General features: G+C 40.9%; 1 protein-coding gene across 1 annotated transcript in view; it reads left to right on the top strand.

Annotated features, from left to right (window-relative positions):
• LOC122791564 (dickkopf-related protein 3-like) overlaps nucleotides 1-27140 on the top strand; it is a 1366110-nt gene that overhangs the window by 855887 nt on the left and 483083 nt on the right. The window contains exon 6 of the mRNA XM_044059322.1: nucleotides 14204-14360. Coding sequence (XP_043915257.1) covers nucleotides 14204-14360 — 157 coding nt within the window. The remainder of the gene's footprint in view (nucleotides 1-14203; nucleotides 14361-27140) is intronic.

Below are 27140 nucleotides of genomic sequence, written 5' to 3'. Positions count from 1 at the left end.
GATCTCTGCCTGACATACAAGGCCATGTCCAACCCAGAATTGATGGACATGCTCCACCTAAAGAAAACCATATCCTCTCGCGCCACACATTCTAGGGATCTAAACCTCACCACAACAATAAATAGGACATGCTGAAGGGATAGATTCCTGTCCCAGAGACTTCCCATGCTCTGGAAGAAGATTCCAATCTACAATAGAAAGAGCTCCTCGCTAACACTCTTCAAGAGAAACCTTGACGAGTGGATGGGAAATAGAAAGTATACCCTGGGGATCACTTCAATGGCTCTGCTGGACAGAGGCACAGGGAACTAATCTATTGGGGTGGCGAAAGCCAATACATTTTGGCTAGGCTTATAAATGCCTTCGGGCACATAGCCTAGTACCTACCTATGAACCTATAAATAATCTACTTTCTGGAACTTTATTTGCAACCGTGGGGCTATATCTGGGGGACCTAGAAGGAGAAATATAACAAGCAAGGTTAGATTTCTGAAGATATTTATAAAAATATTTGGTATGGAAGACATGAATTTAGTAGTAGGAACTTGGAGAGAATTTACATATTGTTCCCCAAAGTACGATAACTGGGCTAGACTAAACAGAAATTATATTTCACAGGAAGATCTGCATTTAATTGAAAGCCTTGACACACATCCAATAGCTATTTTAAATCATGCTGCAATAACAACTAAGATAAAAAAGAAAGGTAATGAAGTAAAAATAACACACTGGTGCTTCCCTGCCTACCTGTTAAAAAGAGGAATTTAAGGAATGGGTATTTGAAATTATTCAAGGGTTATTAGCAAAGATAAAAATTTCTTCAGAAATTATTGCTAGTGAGTGAAATAAAATGAATGTGGAACTTTAAAATAATGTAGAAATAAAATAAAATGAGCTATGGGTAAAAAGACAGGAATTATTTAGAGGGGCTGACTAAAGTTTAAAGCATTACATAAAAAGGGGAATCTCACAGAGCAAGAAGAGGCACAACTGCAGAGTGCTAAAGAGAAAAAAAGGGAGTTTCTGGATAATATCCATGAGTTTAGAAAGATTGCTGTTAAGCAAATCCTTTTCAATAATTCCAAAGCACAGAAATTTATCACGATGAGTTCAACAACAGAAAGTAGAAAGGATTGTTGCCAAACTCAAGGAGGCTATAACAAGAAAAATAGCTCAAGATCCTGTAGAGGTATTAGATATGTTTCAGAAAATGTATGAAAAGTAATATAAAGCAGAGAAATGTGGAAATCAAGAAAGTGCACAAAGGGAAATATTTATGGAATACTTAAGTATGTCAATGATAGAGCAGATGAGGGTCAACAGTTAACAGTTAAATTGGGAAGACATGAGATAGAAACAGTAAAGTACAATCAGTTTGCAGGAAAGTCTCTAGGAATAGATGGTATTCCTGTGGAAGTTTGGAAGCTAGGAAGGAAGAAGGTGATAAAGATCTGAAAGGTTTTGTTTAAGTGTTTTTAAAAGGAAGGGGAAGCACCAACATCTTGGAAGAAAGCTGTGGTGGCTGTAATACCTAAAGATGTGAAGACCTATCAGACCAGCTTTCATATATGTCCAGTTAATTTTACATCATGATTATGAAGTATTTATGTCTGTAATTGCAAAACGAATTCCAAAGGTGTTGATATGAATCTTTGTGATTTTGTGGAGGGGAGGCATACATTTGACAAAATTAATAGAACAACGATGATGCAGTGGGAAACAGAATATGATAAAATATCACTGGTATTAGTTGGCCTTGATGCAGAAAAGGCATTTGACAGAGTAAGCTGTGATTTTATGAGTAGGGCATTGGAAGCATTTGCATTCCCTGATACAATAGTAAGGTTATTTAGGAGGTTGTATGAGAGATTAGAGAAAAAATTAAAATAGAGGGTTCCCCTCTGACAAGTTATGTCTGAACAGAGGAATGAGGCAAGGGTATTATCTTTCCCCTTTCTTATTTGCTTTATATTTAGAGCCATTAGCAGAGAAAATGAGTCAGAAAGTCAACAATATAATCAGCATGGTAATCATGAAAGTTGGCTTTATTTGCAGACAATATTATTTTCTACCTGATAAAACCAAAAAGGACATCTCAGTGTTGTTGAAAAGAGTTTCAGGTCGTTTAGAGGTATAAAATTAATGAAGATAAAACAAAGGCTATATCTGTAAACGATGTACCCGCACATGAATTGGTCCAGCAGTGCCAATATGGGGACACAGTAAAATAAAGTGTTTAGGAGTATGGATGAAACTGATTCTGTAATGGCAACTAAGGATATGTGAGAAGATACTAAACAAAAGATAATACAAAATCTGAGAAAGTTTATGGATATGGATATCTAGATACAAACAGTGAAAATCTTTTTAGTCCCTTTAGTTTTATATACAGGTCAGATGTATTTTTTATCAATCGGGAAGAAGTTGTGGATAGTAATTAATAAAGAGGTGAAGACATTTATCTGGGAAAAGGGCAAAGGTCAAGTGGGATAAGTTGACCCTTCCAACAGAAACATAATGGTTTAGGATTATCTGATTTGAAAAAATAATTTAGAGCTGCTTAGTTAAGGCTCATATGTGTAACACAAGCAGAAAGCTATAAATGAAAGTGGAAAGGGATGATAATGCAAAGGAAATTCATGCAATTAGGAGACATTGGGATTTTTGATGCAGTTAAGGAGCAAAACAACAGCCAAACTGAATATCATATTAATAAAATAGCAGAAAATCTAAGAACTATGCCAACATGAGAATGAAGAAAGCATGTTTTGCCAGTAGGGATTACTGCAATTAGGGCTGTAGAAAATAGGGAATGGGGGGGGGGGCTGGAATTTACTGGAGAAAACTTCTAAAGAAACTAAGGTATTGGGAGCAAATGACTAGAGATTGAAAGGTAGTGTAATGGGAAGACGCCAATAAGACATTTTTAATGCATGCTAGTTACTCCTTTTCCTATCAGGGACTGATGCCAGAGTATAGGCTAAGAGAAAGGGGTAATGGAACCCTAAGTAAAATATTTGCTCTGGTAGACTTTTTAATTGAATCTCTCTAATAGAAGATGTGGTCAGAATAGGGATGATTAGTAGGGCATATGAAATAATGCTCAATAACTATAGGAATCAGCCAGAGGATGTTAAAAAAAATATTGGGAAGAGACACTGTGTAAGCAATTCACAAGGAAACAGTGGGAGAATGTATGTATGGTTCCCAAGTATGTAACACAGTGTAGAACATTTAGGATTTTCCTTGGAAGTTTTTTTATTGGTATTTGTATACCCTAAACAGACTCCCTAGAATTTTCCTCCGTTAAACAGCAAATGGAGGTGTGATAGGAAAGAAAGAAACAGCTGGGAACACGTTTTGAGTGTAATGAGTTGGCATACTTCAAAATTTCCCTGCTGAGTACTTTGTCAGAAATATTGGGTGAGCAAATGGGGATAACTACGGAAATTATTTATATTTTTAGCTGAGATGCAGGATCTGAATTGCCTAGATGTAGTAAGACCTTGCTAAGTTTAATTATGGTGTCTGTCAAAAAAAGCAATTACTTAAAAGTGAAAATAAGAGTATAAACCAACATTATTAGAAGTGTTGGATATTGTAACAGGAAATGAAAGAAAAGGGTCGGAACAAATTGCGTAGAAAAATGGAAATTTTTAAACAAAACATACAGAATAATGTTTTGAAGCAGGAGTGAGATTTAAGGAAGTTTAGGATTTGAGCAATTTATGTAATGCTGGATTGGTGATAGTTATAAAAAAAACTTCTGTGATGTTTAATGTTTGTATGATTTGTTTTTATATAGGTCTGTACTAGGCTAATGACCTCTGGGGCCTTTATAAGCCTAGCCATGCATCCTAAATCTCTGACAAGTTCTGGCACCCTTGATATGTGTAAGCAGGGACATGGGAGGTGAAATGTTTACAAGCAGGTGCCTGGGAGATTAAACATTTACAGGCATTCTATGTCCATTACAGACATGGGTACCAAAAAAGGGATGAATTTCCTGTTCCACATCCACTTGTCCAACTTGCACTTGAATTGGGTTAGGGAACAATGCATCACCTGGATGGGGGGGAGCCTGTTCCAGAGAAGGGGTGGTCTTTGAGATGCATATCTGTCTGTCCAGGAAGTTCTGTTTATATCATAGGCAAGGTTTAAATCAGCTGTTTGTTTTACAGGTATGCAGAAGGTCCATCAGGGTGGGGTCTGACAATACCTTGTATGCCAACATAGACATCCCCTCAACAGCCTGTAGGAAACAGAATACAGGGACAAGGCTTTGAGGCGGTCTGCATATGACATCCTAATTACACCCCTTATTCTTTTCATTTGGAACATCTGTGGACGTTCTTATTGAATATACCTGGTTAGGTACATACCAAAGGGGGTGTTGTATTGAGTGATAGGTCAGATGAATGCTGTATACAGTGGAACAATGATCTCCTTGGACCCAGATGCCACACCTTTGTTTATAAGTTGCACACCCTAGAATGATTTCCTCACTCCTGTAGACACGTGATGATCAAAGGCTAGATTACTGTCTGTGTGTGTGTGTCTTCAGGTCCCTAAGTACTGGATTAACTCTTAGGGGTGTGTTGTCAATATGTCAGTTACTGGGGATGGATGACTTCCCAAAGCTTACTATTATGCATTTCTTGGCGTTTAGTTTTCGTCCATGATTCTGATGGTAATTATTTCACTGCGTCAGCCCTTCCTGGAGAACATTAGTGTCAGTGGGGGAATTCTATGTCTGCTTGAAATTTGCAATCATCTGCAGATTTGGTCAGCCAGAGGCACTTGACATTAGCTTTGACTTTAGAAAAGTAAATGCCAAAAAGGAGCAGTCCCAGGACTGATCCCTGAGGGACCACTTGTGACTGGCCTCTTTGTAGAGATGGTCACCCCAGTTCTAACTTCCTGGGTTCTGTCTGTCAGCCAGATGGCTATCTGCCAAGTGACATAAGGGTTTATACTTTACATCTTGAGTTTATTAACAATGCCTGAGTGAGGTATTGTGTCAACTTCCTTAGCTAGGTCAACGTAGCCAGTGTGAATCATTTTGCATTCATCCATTGCTTTGATGACCTTCTCAAAGTCCCCAAGGTTGAGTAGGCATGACTTGCCTTAACAAAACCAAATTGGGCTGGGTCCAGTGTTTGGACATTTCCTATGTCATTATTGATCATTTCCATGATAATTCTTTCCATGGCTTTGCTTACAAGACTAGAGAAACTCATGAGTTTTTAGTTTCCAGTATCTGTAGATGTCCCACCTTTATGCAGAGGGATGACTGTTGCTGTTCTCCTTTTGTGAGGTACTGAGCCTGTTTGTAGGCTACAGTTAAACAGCAACTCCACAGGGCCTGATAGGTCATGTTTCATGCTATTTAGAAGGCATCCTGGGATATTGTCTGGGCCTGTTGATACACTCTTCTTGGCCTTAGCAAGAGCATTAAGGACCTGTGCCCTAGTGATAGCAGGGGGAATTATATTTGATGGTATTTACTGAGGGGAAGAGAGTAATGTTAGAACTGAATTTGTCATTATATTTGCTGTATCTTCTGTCTCAATATCGGTGGCTACATTAACAATAAGCGCCTTTGAGGTTGTTGACATAGCTAAAGAATGCCTTCTGGTTGTCATTAGCCTGGGAAGCCAAATTTACCTCAGATTTTGCTGTGGTAAACTTTATCTGTCCTCTGGGATGTTTGTTTAATTGAATGAGAGTGCTTTTATCCTGTTGGGTGCTACACCACTTAGTTTTTGTCATGATTTTCTTATACAGCCTATTGATGTTGTGATTCCACCAGGGTGGCTTGTTTTTTTTTTTGAGTTAGCTCTGTACTTCATCCTGGTGGGTGCAGCTGCCTATATGCAGCTATTAACATGATTGTATAGAGTTTCTGTGAACATTTCTGGGTTTGCAGCAGTGTTATCAGGTTTATAGGGGGAGTTGACATTTTGCCTTATCACTTTGTAGTAGGAGGTTAGAGTAGTTTCTGAACATTCCAGAGTAATCTGGGGTTCCCAGTTTTATTTTTATTTTATTGGAAACCATTTTGTGGTCTGACCTAACCAGAGAAGCCATTACAGTAGGAGTTTACAGCATTCTCCTATATTATTGAGGATCAGATCCAGTATGTTTGCACCCCTGGTCGGCATATTGACAGTCTGGTCCAAGAAGTTTTTTGGTTACAAAGTCCAGTAATCTCTGCGCTGGCATGTTTGATGTCAAATGATTTCCAGTTAATACTGGGGTAATTAGTCACCTATGAATATGGTATTGGGTTAGAATAGATGGTGATTGTTTCCAGTAAGCTTAAATACATGTTATAGGTTTCCTGGGTCATAGAAGGGGACCTGTAGCTTGCAAGTATGTCATATGGGATTCTGCCTGTGGTGATTTGAACATCAAGAAGCTCAAATGCATCATCCTGTTTGACCAACCTTTTGAGGTATTTATTTTTTATATAAATTGAGACACATCCACCTTTAGTCCCTGTCTGTGTAATTTAGTCCCCGTCTGTGTAGTAGCTGGTCTAAACTTGTGGAAGACATAATTTTACACTGCCGGTGTGCTCTCCGTGACTTTAAACCATGTCTTGGTGACATATTTTGGCATTCTCTAGGGTGAGGAGAGCTTGTAGGGAGTGGAGTTTCTTGTTTAGACTCCTAGCATTGAGCAGTAATTTTGATTTGCAATGTAAAAAGAACTTTCAGTTTGACATTGCCTCAAAGGACAGTATGGAGGAGGAGGATGTTTTAGCTAATATTCAAAGGCCTAGATAGGGGAAGTACAGACCATCCCTGACAAAGCAGCATGATCTGTTGACCATATCCTTCCATGTCTATAAATATTGCACCCCTTAGAATGACACCAGAAATCTAAGCCACTTATTAAAGTAAGTTATCTTCTGTTCATATTGTGGCATCATCCTTGGCGAGGGTAATATGCTGCTCAGCTAGGCTCATACCAGCCTGGGACACATTTTCTGAGAGCTCCATGATGCCTCTCTTCTTATAGTCCAAGAACTTATGGCTCAGGTCATTTGCACCCACATGAACTATGACTGAATCATGCTGGTACTTGTGGTCCAGTGACCTGACTGTGTCCGTAATGTGGAGGATCTTGGCCCCTGATAAAAAAGTGACTTTGACTTTCTCCTTACTTACCCTAGTGAGAGGGACAGTATGTGCATTTCAAAATGGAGTCTGCAATGACTAGAATGTTGGATGGTGTGATGGCTTGCCTTATGGCCTTAGAATTATAAGTTCCTTGAGATGGGGCTGCATGTGTTGATGTGAGTGTTGTTTTGAAAGAGTGCATTCAGGGCTGCTGAGGGTTTTGTTATGTGTACTTCATGTAGGAGGTCTTTGACGTTTAGGAAGGTTACTTTTAAGTGCTTCAGCATATGCGGGTCTATGTGTCTGCTTTGAACTGTGTGTGATGTTTGTATTGTGTATACTACTGATGACCTGTTTGACCTTAGGAGTGCTTTTGTATGAGAGCTTTGTTTTCAGTGACATTGTGTAAGTGTATCTCCCACATACCTTATCACTTTGTTTGTGAATTAACTAGTTGTCAGTAAACATAAGGTAATTTCTGTATTGCCTCAGGATGCCCATATCCACAAAGCTGGTAGCAGAGATAGTGAGAAATTTCATATCTATGGCAACAAGCCCTTTTTAGTGAGTAGAATATAAAGTAATGTCAGCAGTATCTGGTATGCAACTCTGGGGACAATGCTTGCCACTATAAAGTAGTTGACCTGTGTGTAACTAGGTAATGGTGAAATTTCAAGGATACTTTTACAGGAAGATGTCAACTCAATGTGTCTACATCTCTACAGGGCACTGCCAAACACTTCAGGAGAAACTAATAAATAGACACGAATGATTTATAGATGAGGTATTTACGGAGATATTCTGAAGTTAGGTTAGACAGCAGCTAATCAAACAGTACTTACTAAAAAAAAATTAGCTTTGTCAAGAATGATAAAAAGGCGATTCACTTTTTTTGGCTGCTGCCTAGCTACTATTAGTGGTGGTCTCACCACAGCTTTACACTGCTTGGATACAATGCTGCTTTGATTCTTCCCTCACCAGAAGCAAAACAGTAGCACCAGTCCTAAGATAAGAAGCAGGACAGAGGCTATTTCGTTGATCAACAGTCTTATCCCAGGTGATGCAGGGGTCTGTAGGCTTGTTGTAGCATTTTCCTGGTGGATGTTTTGAATAGCAACCAGACCTATCAGGAAGGTCCAACACAGATACTCACTGCCTATGTTCATCTGCTTTATACAATTTTTCATAAACTTTCCAAACTATCTCTAATACTGCTATAGAATCTCGCGTTATTTTTCTTGTTAAGGGCTCTCTAAGTTTGATGAAAACCATTTATATTTCTGTTGCTTACGTGGCTGTCCTCTGGAGTTATCAAAAAATAGTTGCTTAACATCAATCTTATAAAACTCATGCATGTTATCCAAATATTCCCTTATTTTCCCTTTAGCATTCTGCAATTGTTTCTCTTATTGTTCTGTGAGATTCCTCGTAGTCTCCAATACTTTTAACCTTTTTCAGCCCCTCTAAATGATTCTTATTACTTTTTAAACATATCTTTCTCTTTTATTTCTACCCTATTTTAAACTCCATTTTCATTTTATCCCATTCATTAGCTATTCCTTCTGAAGAAATGTCTATCTCCCCTAACAACTGTCGATTCATTTCCACTACCCATTCCTTAAATTCCTCACTTTTTAACAGGTCTGTGGGAAAGTGCCAGTGTCTGATTTTTACTTCATTACCCTACTTTTTTATCTTAGTTTTTATTGGTGTATGATCTGAAATTGTCATTGGATGGGTGTAAAATCTTTCAGTAAAATGCACGTGTTCCTGTGAAATATCATTTCTATCCAGCCTAGCCCAATTATTGTATCTTGGGAAATGATATGTCAATTCTGTTGGGATCCTACTACTGAATTCACATCATCCATACCAAATATTTTGTATAAATTTCTTCAGAAGTCTACTCTCTTTTGTTATAGTTTTCTCTTCTAGACCCCTCCAATACATGCTGACTGTTGCAAATTAGTTTACAGTTCCCACCAGTAAGTAACATTCCTTGCTGGAAGATATTTAACCCAAAATTTTCTTACGCTCCATAATACCAGTTTTTGCTGGAATATAAATACATACCAGCATAACCCCCCTCACTTGTCCATAGCGCTTAGTGCCACAAATCTACCATTATTGTCTTTTTCCCTCTTCTATCACAGTTGGAGTTCTTCTGGCAGCCGGTATTAATACTTCCATTTCCTTTGTCCCTAAATAATCTGCTGACTATCCATCCAAAAATCCTTTCTTTGTAAAATTCATATGCTCATTTCTTTCCATGTGCATCTCCTGCAGCATTGCTATTTGCACTCTGAGTTTCTTAAGTAATGCAATACTCTTTCCTTTTTGTGTTTACCTGTGAGGCCATTTGCATTCCAAGATACTATAGATAGAGTAAACATTATGATAAAAAGCTGTTGTTCACAATTATTATACATGGCAGTTTTTTGGATGTGTATTTTGTACTTTTGTCATACATGCACACACTAATATTTGGTAGGTTGAACTTTTATATAGTTGAGCTGAAGTTGTTGACTTCATTCATCTGCAACCTGTGAGTTTGGATCCGACTCGGCCATGCACTACAGCTATATGATCTGAACTTCTTCCCTACCCATAATGCCCTGCTCTCCCCTCATCCCCTCCGATCTCGTTTGCAGGCTTACGCTAGCATGGGGATTATGTCCCTGAGAGACCCCATTGGACTGAGAGTATCCCTGTCAATGCCATGGTGGTTGCAACAGCCACCAAGAAGGAGCTGGCCCAGCAAAGCTCCACTGTCCATCCCCTAACGGGGAATCTAGGGTTTGGACAGATTTGGTAAGCAGGTGTAAGCTTCAGCGACTTTCTCATTGCAAGCACTGAATTGTTTAGCACGTGTAACCAGACTACAGAGGAACTTAGCCAAAGAACTCTCTATTTTTGCCCCAGGGTCCGTCTCTACTGGGGAACAAAATACCTTCTACAGAATGGCCACCTGACAGTCCATATCCAGCACATACATAAGGCTAATTTCTCATGCTGCAGGAGGTACCTCAGGGGTAACCAGGTCAGGCAATTCCTATCAGTCGCCATGCCTGGATGCGGCTGTGTGATTTTTCGGAACTTTTCAAGTTGTCCTTTATTAATGTCCCTTTTGATGGATCAACTTTGTTTGGTCCGACTGTCAGAGATACACACACCCCCAAAGTGAAAAGAATGGAAAAACCTTGTCTGCCATTGAAATTCGTTTTGCTACCCCACAACAGCCCTTTTCCAGGAACCAGCATGGAGGTAAAAAGCTGTGGTTTTGAAAATCTCAAGGTCCTTTACAGGATTCACAGGGAGATTTTTCCCTCAGAGGTGGAAATGGTGCCTATGGCAGACACTGCTCACTGGGCAGGGGGGGGGGGGTTGTCCAATGAACTATGGCTCTCAAGATAATTTCTCCGGAAGGCCCAATTAGTGATGCTGAAGAATTACCCAATTGTTCTTGTTTCTTCTGATCTCCATTCGAGTCTGTCATGTTTCTCAAGACTTTTTGTTTTAATGAAAACCCTCAAACAAAAAACTAAAAACATTTTAGAACACCCCATTGCTTATTAACTTAAAACAAACACATAAAACTATGTATGTTTTTAACAAATGAAGTTTAACTCTCCAGATAGGGACAATTACCCCAAATCAACAGCTGCATGCACAGGCATAATGTAATCTAAAATTAAGGTTATCACTGCTAAAGCGTATGTTATAACTGGTGTTCCCACTTATACTGATTGCTGTTTGCATTTTCTTATCTATATTCCCCTCCCAGATGTGAAAAACTGCTTATATGCTTTCAGAAGGCATTAGCGTTTAGCTCTAAGAAAATGTGTACAAGCTATCTTTAAATAAAACTAAATTATGCACTGTTGTATGACTGGATTCAAGTTTTAAGGCTGCTGGGGAGGCTACTGTCTCTTACTCACTTTCCATAATTTTAAACTTTATTTTTTACTTAACTGCATGTCATTGTCCCCTTAAATTTTGCATTTTCCTCAGCAGAGAATACTTAGAATTCTGAAGATTAATTACTTGCTCTTGCAGACAGCATGTCTACATGTAAAAGTAGTCACCAATGAAAAAAACAGCTAGCAGCTTACAGATGGTTGAATGAATCTTTGTAAATTTTAAGTGGAACGGAATGCACCCAATTCTTCTGGCTAACTGCCTTGAGCTGCAGACTTTTTGTCTGTCATTGAGATAATTTTTAATGTAAAATAATGATATCTTTGCAGATTCACAAAGATTAGCATTTTTTCTTGGCTTTCCTCATTTTGCTTTATTTTTCAAGCCTGTTTGCTTTCAAAGAAAATCTTGTTCATAGGACATTAATCTACACATCCGCCCTTGTAAAAACAAGGGAAATCATCATCCTAATTATTTGTATAATATAATCAATACAATTTTACACCTGACACCAGCAGCCATTATCACAGCATTATATTAACTTAAACATGCTTCTGTTCAGCCTTACTTGTTTTGTTTATACTGCAAAATCTTTATTTTTTACAACTAAAAAAGGTACTTGTTTACTTTAATATTTTTAACACATACAGCAGTCACTGGAAAGACTATGCCCCCCCCCACACACACACACATTTAAAATACCTCTGACTGCACACTAAACAAAACTGCTTTACAGTATCACATACACTTTATATCATGAAACATTTATACGAATATTAATAAGAACAAATTTGTTTTATTTACAGTTACTTTTTTCCATTTAGTGTCCTTCTACATGTTAAAGGCATAGTGTGGAGTATATGCTTTACTTGTTTACCCATTAGTTTAACAAAGTCAGCTAAGCTCCAGTCTTTTCCAAGCTAGTTTTATTTGCAAGGCCATATTTCACAAATGTGATTGATGCTGTATAATCTCACATTTATTCACTAATTTCAGTGTTTTTGGTCTTCTTCCTTATCTCCATCTCCCAACACTGGGCTCTATTTCAAGTCCAAAGTACTCCTTATTCTTCCTTGACATTTCCTGTGTGTTTTGTTTCTCTCTCAAGTGTTTAACTTTGGAATACTGGAAAAGGTTTCACTGGCAAAGTCTCTCTATGAACATTATTCTCAGAAGAATGAGAAGTAGAGACCCCTTCTGCTTGCAGGCTCACTTTTCATTGGATAAACTTTTTTGTGCCTTCCTTAGCCTGTTCTGATCAAAAAATGCCTTTGATCCTCCAGGAGAAAATACTCTGAAGACAGTGGGATACTGCAGCTTGAATCTCACATTTGCCTTCCAACATTCCTTGATTGCTGGGATAGATTTGCTTCTCTTCTGCCTGGTGTACAGTGAGTAGTCATTTTCCCCAAACACTCTGGTGTCTCCAGATTTAATACTTTTCCCTTCTATCACATTTTTGTCAGGATTAACTCTTTCTGCTGGTGTGATTGTATCTTTACTAATATTGGTCTTAACTGTTGTCTCATGGATTGGTTTGAGGCATGCACTCAGTGTGCCCTTTCAGTTAACAAACCCTGATGTGGAACACCAGCCCAACTCCTTATTTGTGCTTTCATACAGTCTGTTTCTTCCACCTTCTCTGGTACAGCAACAAATCTCAGCTTTTCTCTGCACGCTTTGTCTTTTTAAAACAACTGTTCTTGAGAGGCCTCATATTTGGGCAGCTTTTTCTTCCTTTCAGCATCTTATGTTTGCAGTTTTATCTATTCATCTAAATATCTAGTTAAAGCTTCTTCTGTTTTTACAACCTTTTGTTAATTTGACTTGATAGCTATTCCTTCAATGTTTAATTTTGTTTTAATCTCCTCTGAATACATTTGATGTTTTTCCCTCTATATTACTGTAACCCACCTTGAATCAAAGCTAAAGCTTGCACTGCTTTTTGCTGAACAGCTGCAGATTCCTTCCCAAATGTTTTCTCTTCACCTTTTCTGGTTGATTTTTTTTCAGGTTTTCTGAATTAGGGCTGCTATGGTGGCACTGAAGCCCAGGGTGAGGGCCCAGGTGGAGCTGTCCCAGATGTAGATCTTAGTGCTAGTAGTAGATATTCAGACACAAGCTTTGAAGGCCGAACTGGAGAAAGGTTCCACATGAGCAGCAGTTGAACATGAGTCAGATGGTCCCAAGAGATAGGTGAGAACCGTTCTGAAGGGGTGGGCAGTGGCCTCCTTCTCCCTCAGGCAATCAAAAGGGAAATGGTTCAGATCCCTGAATCCAGAGTTGTGGAGATGGGCATTTCACTGCTTCCAGTGTGGTGATACAAACAATCTCAGAGAAGCCAGCAGGGGCCCCTGGGAGAGTTCTCTTTTCTTTATAAATTTGTTCATCGCTGGCATCCAGGCAGCATGCTTAACTAACCAGTAACTGAATTTTACCCAAAAATCAGTTTCCCTGGGAGAGCTGAAGTTAAGCTGTTGATCAGTGTGCCATCTTGGAAGTTACCAGTTTCTGTTTTATTTGTTGAGAGCTTTCCTTCCTTCCTATGACCTTCTGTAAATGGACCATCCCAGCAGTGCTAGCCCAGTCAACAAAATATCAAGTAAATAAGTAAACATTCATTCTAATAATCCACTCTATTTCTTCACCTACCACACATCCTAGAGGTAGGAGAAAGCCCAGATCCCTTGAAGAAAACCCAGAAGACATGTAGACTATACTCCGAAGGTACCACAGTCAAGAATCAAACTGGAGAAACTTTAGATAAGAGGCAGCAATGCTACATGCTGCACCACTATGTCACTCAAATTAAAACTGAATAAGATTAATTTCTGTATTTTGCAAGACATTTTTTGTGTTTGGATTTTCTCTGCTACTGTTCAGGGATTATTTGCCTGTTTTGTTTTCTGTTTATGGAAGTGCAAAAAGTTGATCAGTTGTTCTTTAACAGAAAGTATGAAACACTTAAAACAAGTAAGTTGTTCAACAACTCAAATCACTCTATGAAGAGATTAAAAAAAACAGTTATAAGTGAATCTGCAGATGGAGCAGCCACAAGGGAAGGTTAGAGGTGGAAAATAAGATAAAAGAGCTATTTTATCTTTAAACTTTGTTAGAAAAGTGTTAACTCTTGGTTTGTTTGTTTTTTTTTTGTCTAGGTCTTCTACTGCCTGTGTGCTCTCCACTTCCAACAGAAGGACAGCTTTGTCAGAGTTCAGAAAATTCCCTGCTGGGATTAATTGGATGGGGGCAACTATTCAGGGTCCCTTCGGGACACTGTCCTTGTGCTGATGGACTACTCTGCACCAAAACAGGGTATGTTTTTTATGTATTTCATTCTACAGTTTTAAAATGACTTTTTGGAAAGCAAGGGAGTTTTCTACATGTACTTTCAGAAGAAGAGTAGAAATCATGTCTATGTTTACTAATCAAATGGAATGTTTATCGAATGCCCATTCATTGTACATAGACCATCAAAACTGCCGTTCCTCAAAAGGCCAAATGATTGTACAGAAGTTCATCAAACAATCATCGCTGGCCAACATAAAGGGAATGGAATGGAGTATGTACTTACCGGTAAGTAGTGATAAAGAAATCTGCCCTTTCCCCACTGTAGTGTGATCTTGGACTTGGTATATTTAATTAGTGGGGGGTCTAGGGCACAGCCCCCCACAAGAGAAGGATTCATTGAACACCAGACCCTCCTTGTAAGGGGGCTGCACCCCCACACCCCCCACTAATTATATATCCCTAGTCCGAGATGGCACTTCAGTGGGGAAAGGGTAGGTTTCCTTATCCCTACTTACTGGTAAGTACGTACTCCATTCTGTTCCCTTTATGTTGGCCAGCTATGATCATTTGATTAACTTCTGTATGATCATTTGGCCTTTCAAGGAATGGAACATTCGATTGTCTATGTATGATGAACAGGCGTTCGATGAATGTTCCATTTGATCGGTAAACATAGACCTGTAGAAATCAGTCAGTAACAGTCTATATTTAAGAAACATGTTGGCAGTCCTCTAGCATCAGCCCACTGTCTGTCAGCATCATACCTCCATAGCAAGTACATTAATCACAACACACTACCAAACCCATAACATATGCCAAGGCTGTAAAGAAAAATTTGACAAACTCACTGTAAATTATCTCTTGTCTCCAACATATAAGGCAACACCTACACTCACACATATTGCATTTCCACAGAAAAGTAGGCCTAAGCCCGGAAGGCCCACTTTTTTGTATAGAGAAACATGTTAGTTATAGGTGACTCAGTGGCATATAAGTTTTGTGCATGCACAAAACTCACACTGGCATCTTTCCAGACAGAATCCCCTTATCAGAATCCTTGTGATAGAATTGGCTAAGTCTCTCCTATCAGAGACACTTAACTCCAGTCACAGAAAGTCAGTTATTCAGTCTTTTAGTGCCGGCTAAAGAACTCATACAGTTGAATCTCCTCAGCAGCCTGCAATGGTGGTTTTTAGCTTCCAGACCAAGATAAGATCCCTTTGGGAACTTCCTTTTGCCTTTATTATTATATACATTTGATTTCTGTTGTTTTATTAAAAATAATATATGGACGTACTTCTAAATTTTGAACTTTCAAAACATTGACTTTCCTATGGTCGAGACCATAAGATCAAAGTTTTGGAACTTTGAAATTTAAATAAAAAAAATATAAAAAACAAAAAATCTCTGTTTTTGCGGGGGGGGGGGGCAAGCCTCTGCACCCCCCCCCCCCTGCTAATTAAATATACCAACTCCGAGATTGCACTACAGTGAGGAAAACAGCAAAACAACAAATGTTGACGTGTTCTGCATATGCTCCAAGTCTTATCCTCTAGCAGAATAAACTAAATATAAATGTTTTTGCTGGGGTGCAAGCCCTGTCCTGCACCCCTCACACCCTTGCTAATTATATGTACTAGCTATTAAGATTGCACAATCGCTGAGGAAAGGGAATATTCCCCTTCCCATGTATTGCCAATCTCGCACACCTGTCGACCATCTTTTTTGTGTTGATCAAACAGATGTCAAATTACTGGTCATTTGACTAACTGCCTGCAACCCATATGTATGTGTGTATAAATATGTATATGTAAGCATGTATAAATATAAATATATATATATATATATATATATATATATATACATATATATATATATATATATATATATATATATATATATATATGTCTACCTGAAAACGCCGAAAGTGCACAATGCCGACGACAAGAACACCGGAAGATCGACAACGAAGAAGACCGACAGTTGAGACTCTTGATGCTGAGAGCACCGACATATTAAGGTTAGTGTGAGATAGGAACGGACGTTAGGGTCAGGGTGTGGGTAAGGTAAGTGTGTGATAGTGACGGACGTTAGGGTAGGGTGCGGGTCAGATAAGTGTGCGATAGTGACAGACTTTAGGTTTAGGGGCAGGTTAAGTGAGTTAGGGTTAGAGTGCGGGTAAGGTAAGTGTGCGATGGTGATGGACTTGAGGGTTAGGGGCAGATTAAGTGAGTTAGGGTTAGGATGTGGGTAAGGTAAGTGTGCGATAGTGATGGACCTTAGAGTTAGGGTTTGGGTTAAGGTTAGTGCATAGATAGTTGTGTATGGAAGGTTTAGTGTAGGTTTGTAAGGTTTTTGGTGTGCTTGTGTTGTGTGTGTGTTTTTCAGAAAAGGTATTTGTTTTGTTGATTGTCGGGATTTTGGTTTGTCGGGCATGTGAAGTTTCGTGTTTTTGAACTTTCTTTTTTTGTCGTTTTTTTCGTGTCGGTTATTTCGTTGTTGGTGTTTTGGCGTGTCGATGTTATCAGCTAGACCCATATATACCTATATATATATATATGTATATATATAGATATATATATATATATATATATATATATATATATATATATATATATATATATGGCAAGCTCCTCTTGCAGGCCATTTTAAGCCTAGCCAGTTTCCCTTTTTTTGTGCTGGAAAAACATCCCATTTGGTTATAGATTGGCCTTACCCATCCGCCACTAATTGCATATTACTGCTAATGAGAATAACTGGGATTATAACCAAGAAAAAGCGAAAACAAATTCCACCAAACTCCAAGAAAAAGGATGCGGAAGACTCGATTGCCAAACCACCTCAAATTTAATGTTTGTGAATAACAAAGCACACAACACGAACACTAAGAATAAAGTCTTGCTTATACCAAAAACATGAACGCCTTCCTAGTACAAGCGTTTTCGTTTAAAACCTCTTTTGGTATGAAAAAATTGTTTTTAATAAATAATATTTTAATTTATTTATTAGAATATTTATTATGAAGGAACAGTTTTTAACAACACTTTTTAACAAGTTTACAATGAATTTTATGTTAATTAAAGACAATTAATATGAGAGCATAGCATAATGAATTATTAATTAGTTTTGAGGCTTGATTTGTTGATTTGAAAGATATTTGGACAATTGATTGGTTAATATATTTTTAACTGTGTATATTAGATGTATGTGACTGTTTAATGGGTTATCTGATGAAGTCCATTTGGACGAAAACGCTTGTACTAGGAAGGCGTTCATGTTTTTGGTATAAGCAAGACTTTATTCTTAGTGTTCGTGCTGTGTGCTTTGTTATTCACAAACATTAAATTTGAGGTGGTTTGGCAATCGAGTCTTCCGCAATAACTGGGATTATACCATAGATCATTTGAGGAGACCCATGCAAAGGTTAAAGCATTTAGGAGCTGTGTCTGTCCATTAGTAGTACAGAGGGTAGTCCTGGGGTAAATTTTCTGTTTCCCATCCATAGACCTAGGTTTCGCTTGACTATGGATATGGATGAACTTTGTTTTATGTGGATGGGGAATCTGTTCCACAGCAGCATTATCCTCTGCAAGATATACCTGTCCCGCCAAAGCATTCTGTTGATGCTGCAGAAGAGGTTTAGTTCCCTAGACAGAGTATTACTGATGCTATTTGACTTACTGATATGCAGTAAATCCATCAGTAGTGGGTCAGAGGATGCCTTGTATGCCAGACACAGGTCATCTTGTAACAGTCTGTAGGATACCAAGTGTAGTGACTTAGCTTTGAGTTGTTCCATGTGGGACATGTTTAGATGTTGTATCCTTTTAGTAAGGTATCTCTTTGAGCGTCCAGTTGTTGCATGTGCCTGGACAGATAGATGACAAAAGGAGCATTATATTCAAAGATTAGCCTAATGAGGGCTGTGTAAAAGGGGACAATGGCATCCCTAGAGCTAGATGCAATCCTTTAAGCTGTGCAGTATAGAAGGAATTTCGTACAATAGACACATGCTAGTCAAAAGTTAGGTCACTGTCTGCATAAGTTCCCAAATCCCAAAACAATTAGGGCAACTCAAAGGGGCATATTGTCAATGTGGTCATTCCCTGGGTTAGATGACTTCCCAAAGGATACAGTAATGCATTTTTTGGCATTTAGTTTCAGTCCATGATTTTGGCACCATTTATTTATTTGAATCAAGCATACCTCTCAATCTTAGTACAAGAAATTTGGACATACTGGGGGACAAAGGCCCAGAAATATGGAAAGATTTTAAATATTACTCTTATAAATGTAGAAAGATGCCAGAATTACAGGGTTTGTATTAACATGCATTTTATGAAAGATTTGAAGTCTGCAAATCAAATGTATGTCATTATTTAGTGATTTCAATCCTGAGCTCATCCCAGTAATTTGCCAGAAAACCACAATTTTTTATGAGGAATAGCCCAAATATATGAGGTGAAAATCTGGACATTCTGTGAAAATCTGGACAGTTGATAGGTATGGAGTCAAATCTTCCTGCAGGTTTGCTTATTGTTTGGGGATCTTCACGTGGTAAATTTTTATTTTAATATTCATGCTGTTTACTGCTAGTAATTACTTTCAGAATTTGTATTATTTTTATGCTTAATATTGCTTTTAAGCAGTTATGGGGCTTTTCTAAAGTGCTTTATGACTTGTACTCAGAATCTGAAGTTCTGTATTGTCAGCTGAACACTAGGGATCGTCTGTAGGCAAGAGGATTGTTATCTGCTTCATTTTGAAGTTCAGACAGGAAAGTATTGTGTTTACTACAGTGTGCAGATTGTAGAACAAGGCTTAGCACAATTGAAACTGTTTCTGCTATATTTTATGCTGTTTAGCCCTGTCGCTATGTGGGAACATAGTTTATATGTTGTATTGTTGTTGCCCTTAGTCAGCCCTTAATAGCGTCAGTGTATTATTCTGGCTGGTGTTCTTTCCCTTGAAATGATGGATCCTGATATGGAAGATAATGTCTACAAAACTGTATGTAAAACCTCACTGGCTAGGGAAACAGTTTCTAAAAAGGAAGTAAAAGGTGTTCTCTGATCTTGCAGCTCTCTTTGTTCCTTTGTCAGCTTACCCAGTGCAATTTCACCAGTCTGTCAAATGAAAGAAGAAAGCATTGGCTTCTTTTAACCCTACACTGCCTGGTAAAATTGAAAAGTGGTTAGAATCTTGAGGAAAAAAGTTGTCTCGGTCTAGTAGTTTAGTGTTTTTTTTATTTTAAATTATCAGGGCTTCATGTGGAAATTTATTTTGTAGTGTGCTTACAGTTTAGATGACTTTGCTGTATCTTTGCCTACTGAACAGAAACGTTATACGAATGAGATACTTTCTCATGTAAAAAGAAGTGATGTCTTACCATAATGTTCCATCTGTGTTGGTCATCTTCTTTCATTCATCACTGATGGGTTCGGTTATGAGCCCTCAGCACCAAGTTGGCCCTTTTACCAAGCTCACTCTGGCCAAAAAAACTCTTGAACTAAGTCTCTACCCAGAATGCCCTTCTCCCTGTTACCTCAGATCGAGTTTGCTAGAGAAAAGGAAGTAAAACCGAGGCCACTTTTGCGCAAATACCCTAGGGCACCACTTAGACCCAAAGCATCCCCCAGGAGCCTTTGGAAGGGGAAGGAGGGTGGGAAGTGATGAATGAAAGATAATGAACAACACAGATGGAACATTATGGTAAGACATAACTTCTTTATCTGATGTTGTTAATCTTCCTTCCATTCAACACTGATGGGACAGAATCCCAAGCTACCTTGAGGTCCATGGGCGGCCCTTATAAAAGAACATTCCTGAGTACCATTGAGCCAAAGACAGCTTTCCCTCTGGAGACCAAATCCAACTTGTAATGATTGATAAAGGTGTGAGGTTTAGCCCAAGTAGCTGCTGTGCAGATGTCATCCATGGAAGCCCTGGAATGGAAAGCTACAGATATTGCCATAGATCTAGTGGAGTGAGCTTTAACTTTTGGCATAGGTTTTTTTTACTGAGGGAGTAGATGAAAAGTATGCAGTCCCTTAGCCATTTTGATAATGTAACCTTGGAAACAGCCTCTCCTGTTCTGGGTCCAGAAAAAGAGATGAAAAGCTGTTCCGATTTGCAGATAAGTTTGGTCCTGTCTAGGTAGAATCTCAATTGTCTATGTACGTCCAAAGAGTGAAGGCAGAACTCTCCTCTGTTGGCAAAAATCTGAAAGAACACTGGTAGATCAATGGTCGGTTCATGGAGTATTCAGAAACAACTTTGGGAAGGAAGGATGGATTCATCTGAAGTGATACTCTGTCCTTATGAAAGACCAGATAGGGCCTCTTGATACACAATGCCTGCAGCTCTGACACCCTTCTGGCAGACGTCATGGCTACCAAGAACAAGCATTTCCAAGACAAAAACTTTAGGTCACACTTCGCAGCAGGTTCAAAAGGATGTTCTTTGTGTTTCACTGTTGCAGTCATCACACTTTGGTTATCTGCCTGCAGGTAGCCCGAATACCAGAGACTTAGTATTTCTGCGTCGGTTGCTGTCGCTTCAGGACAGACGTCAGGTCATTAGGGGTATAAAAACAAGCAGCCGACACCATTACATCAGTCTTTCTTGCAGAGGAGCCCGAAGCAGAAGTAGTTTGCATGAGTGCCGGTCGGCTGCTACCTGAGTTTTCTTTTACGAATTGAATCATCCTGAAGTCTTCTAAAGCTAAGTACCCCGTTGAGGATCCTTTTTTCTTGCTCTAACCGGTGTCAGAAAAAGTTTACAATTGTCTTGCCTGTGGAAAGCAAATACCACACCGAGATTTTCATTCTTACTGCGTTACCTTTTTAGGCCCATACCACAACGTACCTCGCTGTAGGTTTTGTGCCTTGTTCAATGCCTGAACCACGTTGTCGGAGCCTTATTGATGCTAAATACTTTCGTTCTCGATCTCCGAATTCCGAAATAGCTTCGGTAAGCTATCCGACTACCGATATTCTGAAAAAAACATAAAAATAGAGACAAACCGCACAGGTCCAAAGCTGCCGACAATGCTTCCATTAAGCTAGTCGCCAGTTTGCCAGTACTCAGTGAGGCACTTTTGCAGCCCCTTATGCCCCACTTCAGTGGAATTTCAGGCCTCTACCGAGACCTGTTCGGAGTCCAGTATGCCACAAAACTCTACTCTGACCATGGAACCTGTGGATGTCTCTACCTTGGATGGGTCTGAAGCTGCTGAGCAGGCACCAGCTTCTGAGTAAGTTCTTTGAACCACCGATGTTCGACACAAACCGACTACTTCAGTTCTGTCAAAAACTACCGAATTTCTAAGGGCAAGAGTACACGCTACACCTAGAAAACCGACGACCAAAGGTGCATGCACCTGCTGCCTTGCCACAACATAAAATGCTCTGCTAAGAGAAAAAGAGATCAATCCCCAGCAGCTTCAACAGACAAAGAGTCCAACAACTCTGAGGTTTCTGACTATGAAGACATGCCCTTATGAGGATTCAGATGCAGAGGAATCCATTCCCTCTGCCTCTCCTCCAGAGGATTTTTCTTTTGGTGAAACCTTACATGCTTTAAGAGAGAATTTCCAGTGGGAATGCCAAGACTATCCTCAGTCCAAAAAGAGACTCAGAGAATTTCTAGACTTGCCACAACATAGGCCTTTAGCAATACCCCCAGTCCTGGAAGTTGCTGATGATGTCTTTATAGAATCCAGTGTTACTCCTGATACTTTACCCCCTGCTCCTTGGAAACCAGACCGGTACTACAGAGAACCTGACTCTCTCAAATTCCTTTTCAAAAATCCTACTGCTGACCCAGAGATCATTTCCCAGGGGCCTAAAGGTATCAAGGCAACTACAGCTAAGAATCCCACCCCTTCGGACAGGGATTCCAGAGCTTTGGACAGATGGGATAAGAAAATATATACTTCTGCAACTCTTGTCATTAGGGCCTTGAATTGTCAGTTTCACATGCTGAAGTATCAGCAACATATTATGGAACTTATTAAGCAAAAAATAGCTACCTTTACAGACTGTGCAAAAAACAAAGAATTGCAGGAACTTGTGCTTTCTGCAAGCCAAGTCAGCAAGCATACATTGCAGTGTGGCTTTGACGCCCTAGAAGCATCTTGCAGGGCAGCTGTCACTGGTTCTATACTGAGAAGACATGCTTGGCATAAGGAGCAGACCTTGCCAGACCATGTCAAATCAAATTTATTAGACGCTCTTTGAACAAGGACAATCTGTTTGGCACCAAAGCAGAAGAGGTTCTTAAAAAGATGGAAGAAAAAGCTAAATCTATGCAGACAGTTAAATAATTCTTACAAGTGTAGCCTCCTAGATTCAGTAGGCATTGTCCCTCGAAACACTGGTCCTTTCCAGCCCCCTCCAGGGCATCTCAAGCTAGATCCAGGGGAAACAGTCTACCCAGACTACAGTCTCAGGCTATGCAGAGATTCAAGCAGTGGAGTGCCCCCACCCCCAAAGCAGGGAGTGCTAAGCCACCTCCCTACGGTAAGACCTCACAATGACTTCTCTACTCCACTTCGCACCTCTGCCCAGCCGCTTGTGCCCCTAGGTGGAAAACTTGCCCTTCATGCAAAAAACTGGATGTCCATCACCAAAGACCGATGGGTCCTCAACATTGTATCCCAGGGGTGCAAATTCTACTTCCACTCACTGCCAAACCCAAAAGGGTTCCCAGACCTTCCTCCAAACCAGTGGGCAGAGGCACAAAACCAAGTTCAATCCCTGCTCTCTATAAGGGCAATTCAACCTGTTCCTGCGCAACAAATGTGTCAAGAGTTCTATTCCAGACTTTTCCTGGTACCCAGAAAAGACGGCACTTGGCGCCCAATCCTAGATCTTTCAATTCTCAACACCTTCCTGCTGGTTCCAAAATTCAAAATGCTCACCCTGCAGCAGCTTCTATCTATGCTAGCCAAAGATGGCTGGTTAGTCACCCTAGACTTAAAAGAAGCCTATCTGCATATCCCTGTAAGGGAGTCATGCAGGAAATATCTTTGCTTCAGGGCAGGATCTATGCATTATCAGTTCTCTGCACTTCCCTTTGGCTTATCCACTGCTCCCAGAGTATTCACAAAATGCCTGGCTCCAGCCATTGCTTACTGCAGACAGAAAAATATTCAAATTTACCCGTACTTGGACGGCTGCCTGTTTCAGGCAGACAGTCAGGAAATGATGTTGCAGCACGTGACATTTGTAAAAATTAACTTCTAACCTCCCTGGGGTACACCATCAACGAAAAGAAATCAAAACTAGTCCCCACTCAAAAGATTGTATTCCTGGGAGCAAGCTTGGACGCAACATTCCAGATGGCATTCCTCACTTCAGAAAAACAAGCCTGACAGACTATTTTACTCAAATGGCCACCAGAACCCAGCTATCCACAAGGAAAATCCTGTAGGCACTAGGGTTCATGGTCTCTTGCATCTTAGTAATTCTATATGCCAGACTGCATATGAGGAAAATGGTACTTAAAAAGTCTTTGGTGCCAACATTCTCAGGACCTGGAAACAGTCATTTCTATCGTACCCTAAGGACATAATTTCTTTGGTGGGCATCACCATGCAACTACAACAAGGGACTGCTTTTTACTCAACCCCACACCACCCAGACCCTAACCACAGACGCATCAGACTATGCCTGGGGGCGCACATGGACGGCAGGTGCATTCAGAACCACTGGAGCCCAAGTCAATTTCATCTGCACATCAACCAGAAAGAAATGCTAGCTGTGCAGCACACTCTGACAACTTTCAGATCCCTACTCTCACCAGGACACTTGCTAATAAAAACAGACACCACCACAGTTATGTGGTATATCAACAAGCAGGGGGGATCCCACTCTAACCCACTCTGCAGGCTAGCCATGGCCCTGTGAAGCAAGGGCTTGGACATGCAGGTCCATCTGCAAGCTCAGTTCCTGCCAGGCAGAAATAACTCACTGGCAGACGACTTAAGCAGAAATCTCCTAGACCCACATGAGTGGCAATTTGAGCCCAGCACCTTCAACCTTCTGATTCAGAAATGGTGGATCCCAGAGGTGGATCTCTTTGCCTCCCCCTACAATCACCAGCTCAGCAAATTCTGCACCAGGACACCTCACAGCAGTGCCTGGAAAGTGGATGCCCTATCCTTCCAGTGGGTAAACCTCTCAATTTATGCATTCCCCCCTCTGCCTCTTCTCTCAAGAATATTACTCAAGAATCCGCATATGTAGCTTTGCTAGAGGCACTATTGGGATTGAAGCTGCCATAGAGCTTAGGGCTGGATGCACTTAACTTGCTGAGACTTTTGTTTGAGAGAGTATCACTCTGAGTTGAAGCCTTAATCGATTGAGTCTGAATTAAAGTGATATCAGACAGGACTGAGTATTGAACACTGCTCCAATGAACTCCATTTGTTGTGTAGGAGTAAGGTTTGATTTCTTCCAATGTATTGTTATTCCCAACAATTTTGCCAGAGACAGAGTATAATGCAGTGCTGTTACCAAAAGACGCTCGGTGTGGGCATTGAGGAGCCAGTCGTCTAGATATGGAAATACCCGGAATCCTTTTAGTCTCAATTGAGATGTGACCACTGTCATGCATTTCGTGAACACTCTGGGGGCTGTAGAGAGACCGAACGTCAGGGCATGAAACTGGTAATGACTGGCCCCTAGCCAGAAGCAAAACAGACTCCTGAAGCGTTTGTCAATCTTGATGTGGTAATACGCATCCCGGAGATCTATAGAGCACATCCATTCGCCTTCTGTTAAAAAGGGAAGAATGGACTGAACCGTGACCATCCAGAATTTGGTTTGGGTGACAGACTTGTTTAAGCTGCTGAGATCCAAAATGGGTCTCCAGTCCCCTGTCTTTTTTGGCACCAAAAAGAATCTCGAGTAAAATCCAGATCCGCGTTGGTCTGGTGGGACTGGTTGGATAACTCTTTTTTTGAGACAGCTTTATAATCTCTGAAGCTGCTTCTTCCCTTTGACTGGGTGGAATGTCGGGAAGTTTTCTTGGAAGATTTGGCTGACAAGAAATGGGAATGGTGTAACCTCTGGTGATGATGCTCTGCACCCAACGATCAGTGGTGATAGATTGCCAGGCAGCTTGGTACAGAGAGAAACAACCCCCGACTGCTTCCAGAGGTAAGCAGTCGGGCTGCTGCTCAGGAGCGCTGATAAGGCTGTCCAGAGAAGGAATCCCTGGAGCCTTGGTTATGAGGACCCCCTCTGCCTCTATAGGAGCATCTTCCGGAATTGTTACCCCCTCTGCTCCTGGTGGTATCATCACCACATGGGGCACGGAAAGGCCCCTGAGATTTTCTGTGCCACATTTTTCCACTCCTCTGATTCCTGGAGAAGGTACGTTGAGGGTTGGAAAACCATAGGCCTATGGCAGACAGGGTCTTTCTGTCCTGCTCGCACCTGGTTGGCATGTTCTTCACTTTGGAGCCAAAAAGGGACGCATCTTCTATGGGAGCATTTAGAAAGGAAGACTTGAAGGGATCAGCGATGTCACAAATGTGCATCCAGCCATGACGCCTCATAACAATGCCCGAACCCATTTCTCTAGCAGCCCATTCAGTCGCATGTGATAGCAACCGCATGGACAAGTTGAATATTGATTCCAGAGTTGCGATCTGCGAGGCCACCTTGTCCCTGACCTAGTCATAGAACTGTCCTGCGAGCGTCCCAGAGAGGTTGGAGATCAAGTCCCTTTGGAGCCTCGTAAAGTGTGCCAAATAATTCAGGGACCATATAGCAAAGGTCCCTGATGCAAAACACACCTCCCAAGTCTGTCCACCGTTAGGGACTCCCTTTTGGGCGGGTGGACAGTAGGACTTTCCTCAGCCAAGTCCTTCTTCGTGGCCGCCACCACCATAGCATCAACTGGTAACCCTTTGGACTGATGCGGGTTCTCCTCGGGGGGGGGGGGAGAATTTTGTCTGGTCTGCAAGGGATCAACTCAATGGAATCAGGGCTCTTCCAAGCATACTGCATGACGAGCTGGACGAGCTTGTCAGCAGGCGGGGTCACCCAAGAGGTAGAAGGCTGGGTGCAAAAAGCCTGCAGGAACACAAACTCCTCAGATGAAGGGTTGGAGGGCTTCCAGTCACCTCCCTGCTTTAACATTTCCAGGATGTCTCTGAAGGAGACATCTGGAAGTGACCTCGGGGACCCTTCACCATCATCGTAGTCCATGTCTTCCGTTAAGGACTCCTCGGGTGAGTCCATGTACTTCCTCTTCCATGTCTTCTTCCGAGGGGGCTCCTCAGTGGGAGTCACTGAGGAGGACTCTGGAGAAAGGGTACCCTGAACAGGGGTGTCTTGTGGCTTCTCTACCCGGTGTCCCAGAGGGTGGTGGTCTGTGACAGCTGTAGCTCAGGGGGTGAAAACTGGGGTTCTGACATCAAAGGAGTGCTTCCTGAAGCAAGAGCTCTCTCCAAGGCAGGTCCTCCCAAAGAGGAATGGAAGCCTGGAACCGAGAAAGACAACCTCTGGACCGGGGTCACACCCCACTCCGACAAACTCAGCCCCACGGATGGAGCCTCAAGCAGGATCAGCGCAGACGAGGCTATCTGCGCTGAGGAGGGAACCGAGGAGAAAGACTCCGTACCCCAGGCTGAAGCGCCTCTTCTGCAATCCCCAGATTGAGGAAGGACCGGTTTAACGGGAACTGAAGGCCAAAGGGACAAACTCGGAGCTGGAGTGGGATGCACCGTTGGCTCGGAGGTGATGGGGTCCAGGAAGGATTTCGGAGCAGAAGGCTTTGGAACCCAGATGG

Source organism: Protopterus annectens, chromosome 17.part0 (genome assembly GCF_019279795.1).
Source record: "Protopterus annectens isolate FY-2018-M chromosome 17.part0, PAN1.0, whole genome shotgun sequence".
Lineage (NCBI taxonomy): Eukaryota > Metazoa > Chordata > Ceratodontiformes > Protopteridae > Protopterus > Protopterus annectens.
The sequence above is the reverse complement of the archived record's forward strand: the minus strand, read 5'-3'. Positions and strand labels throughout refer to the sequence as shown.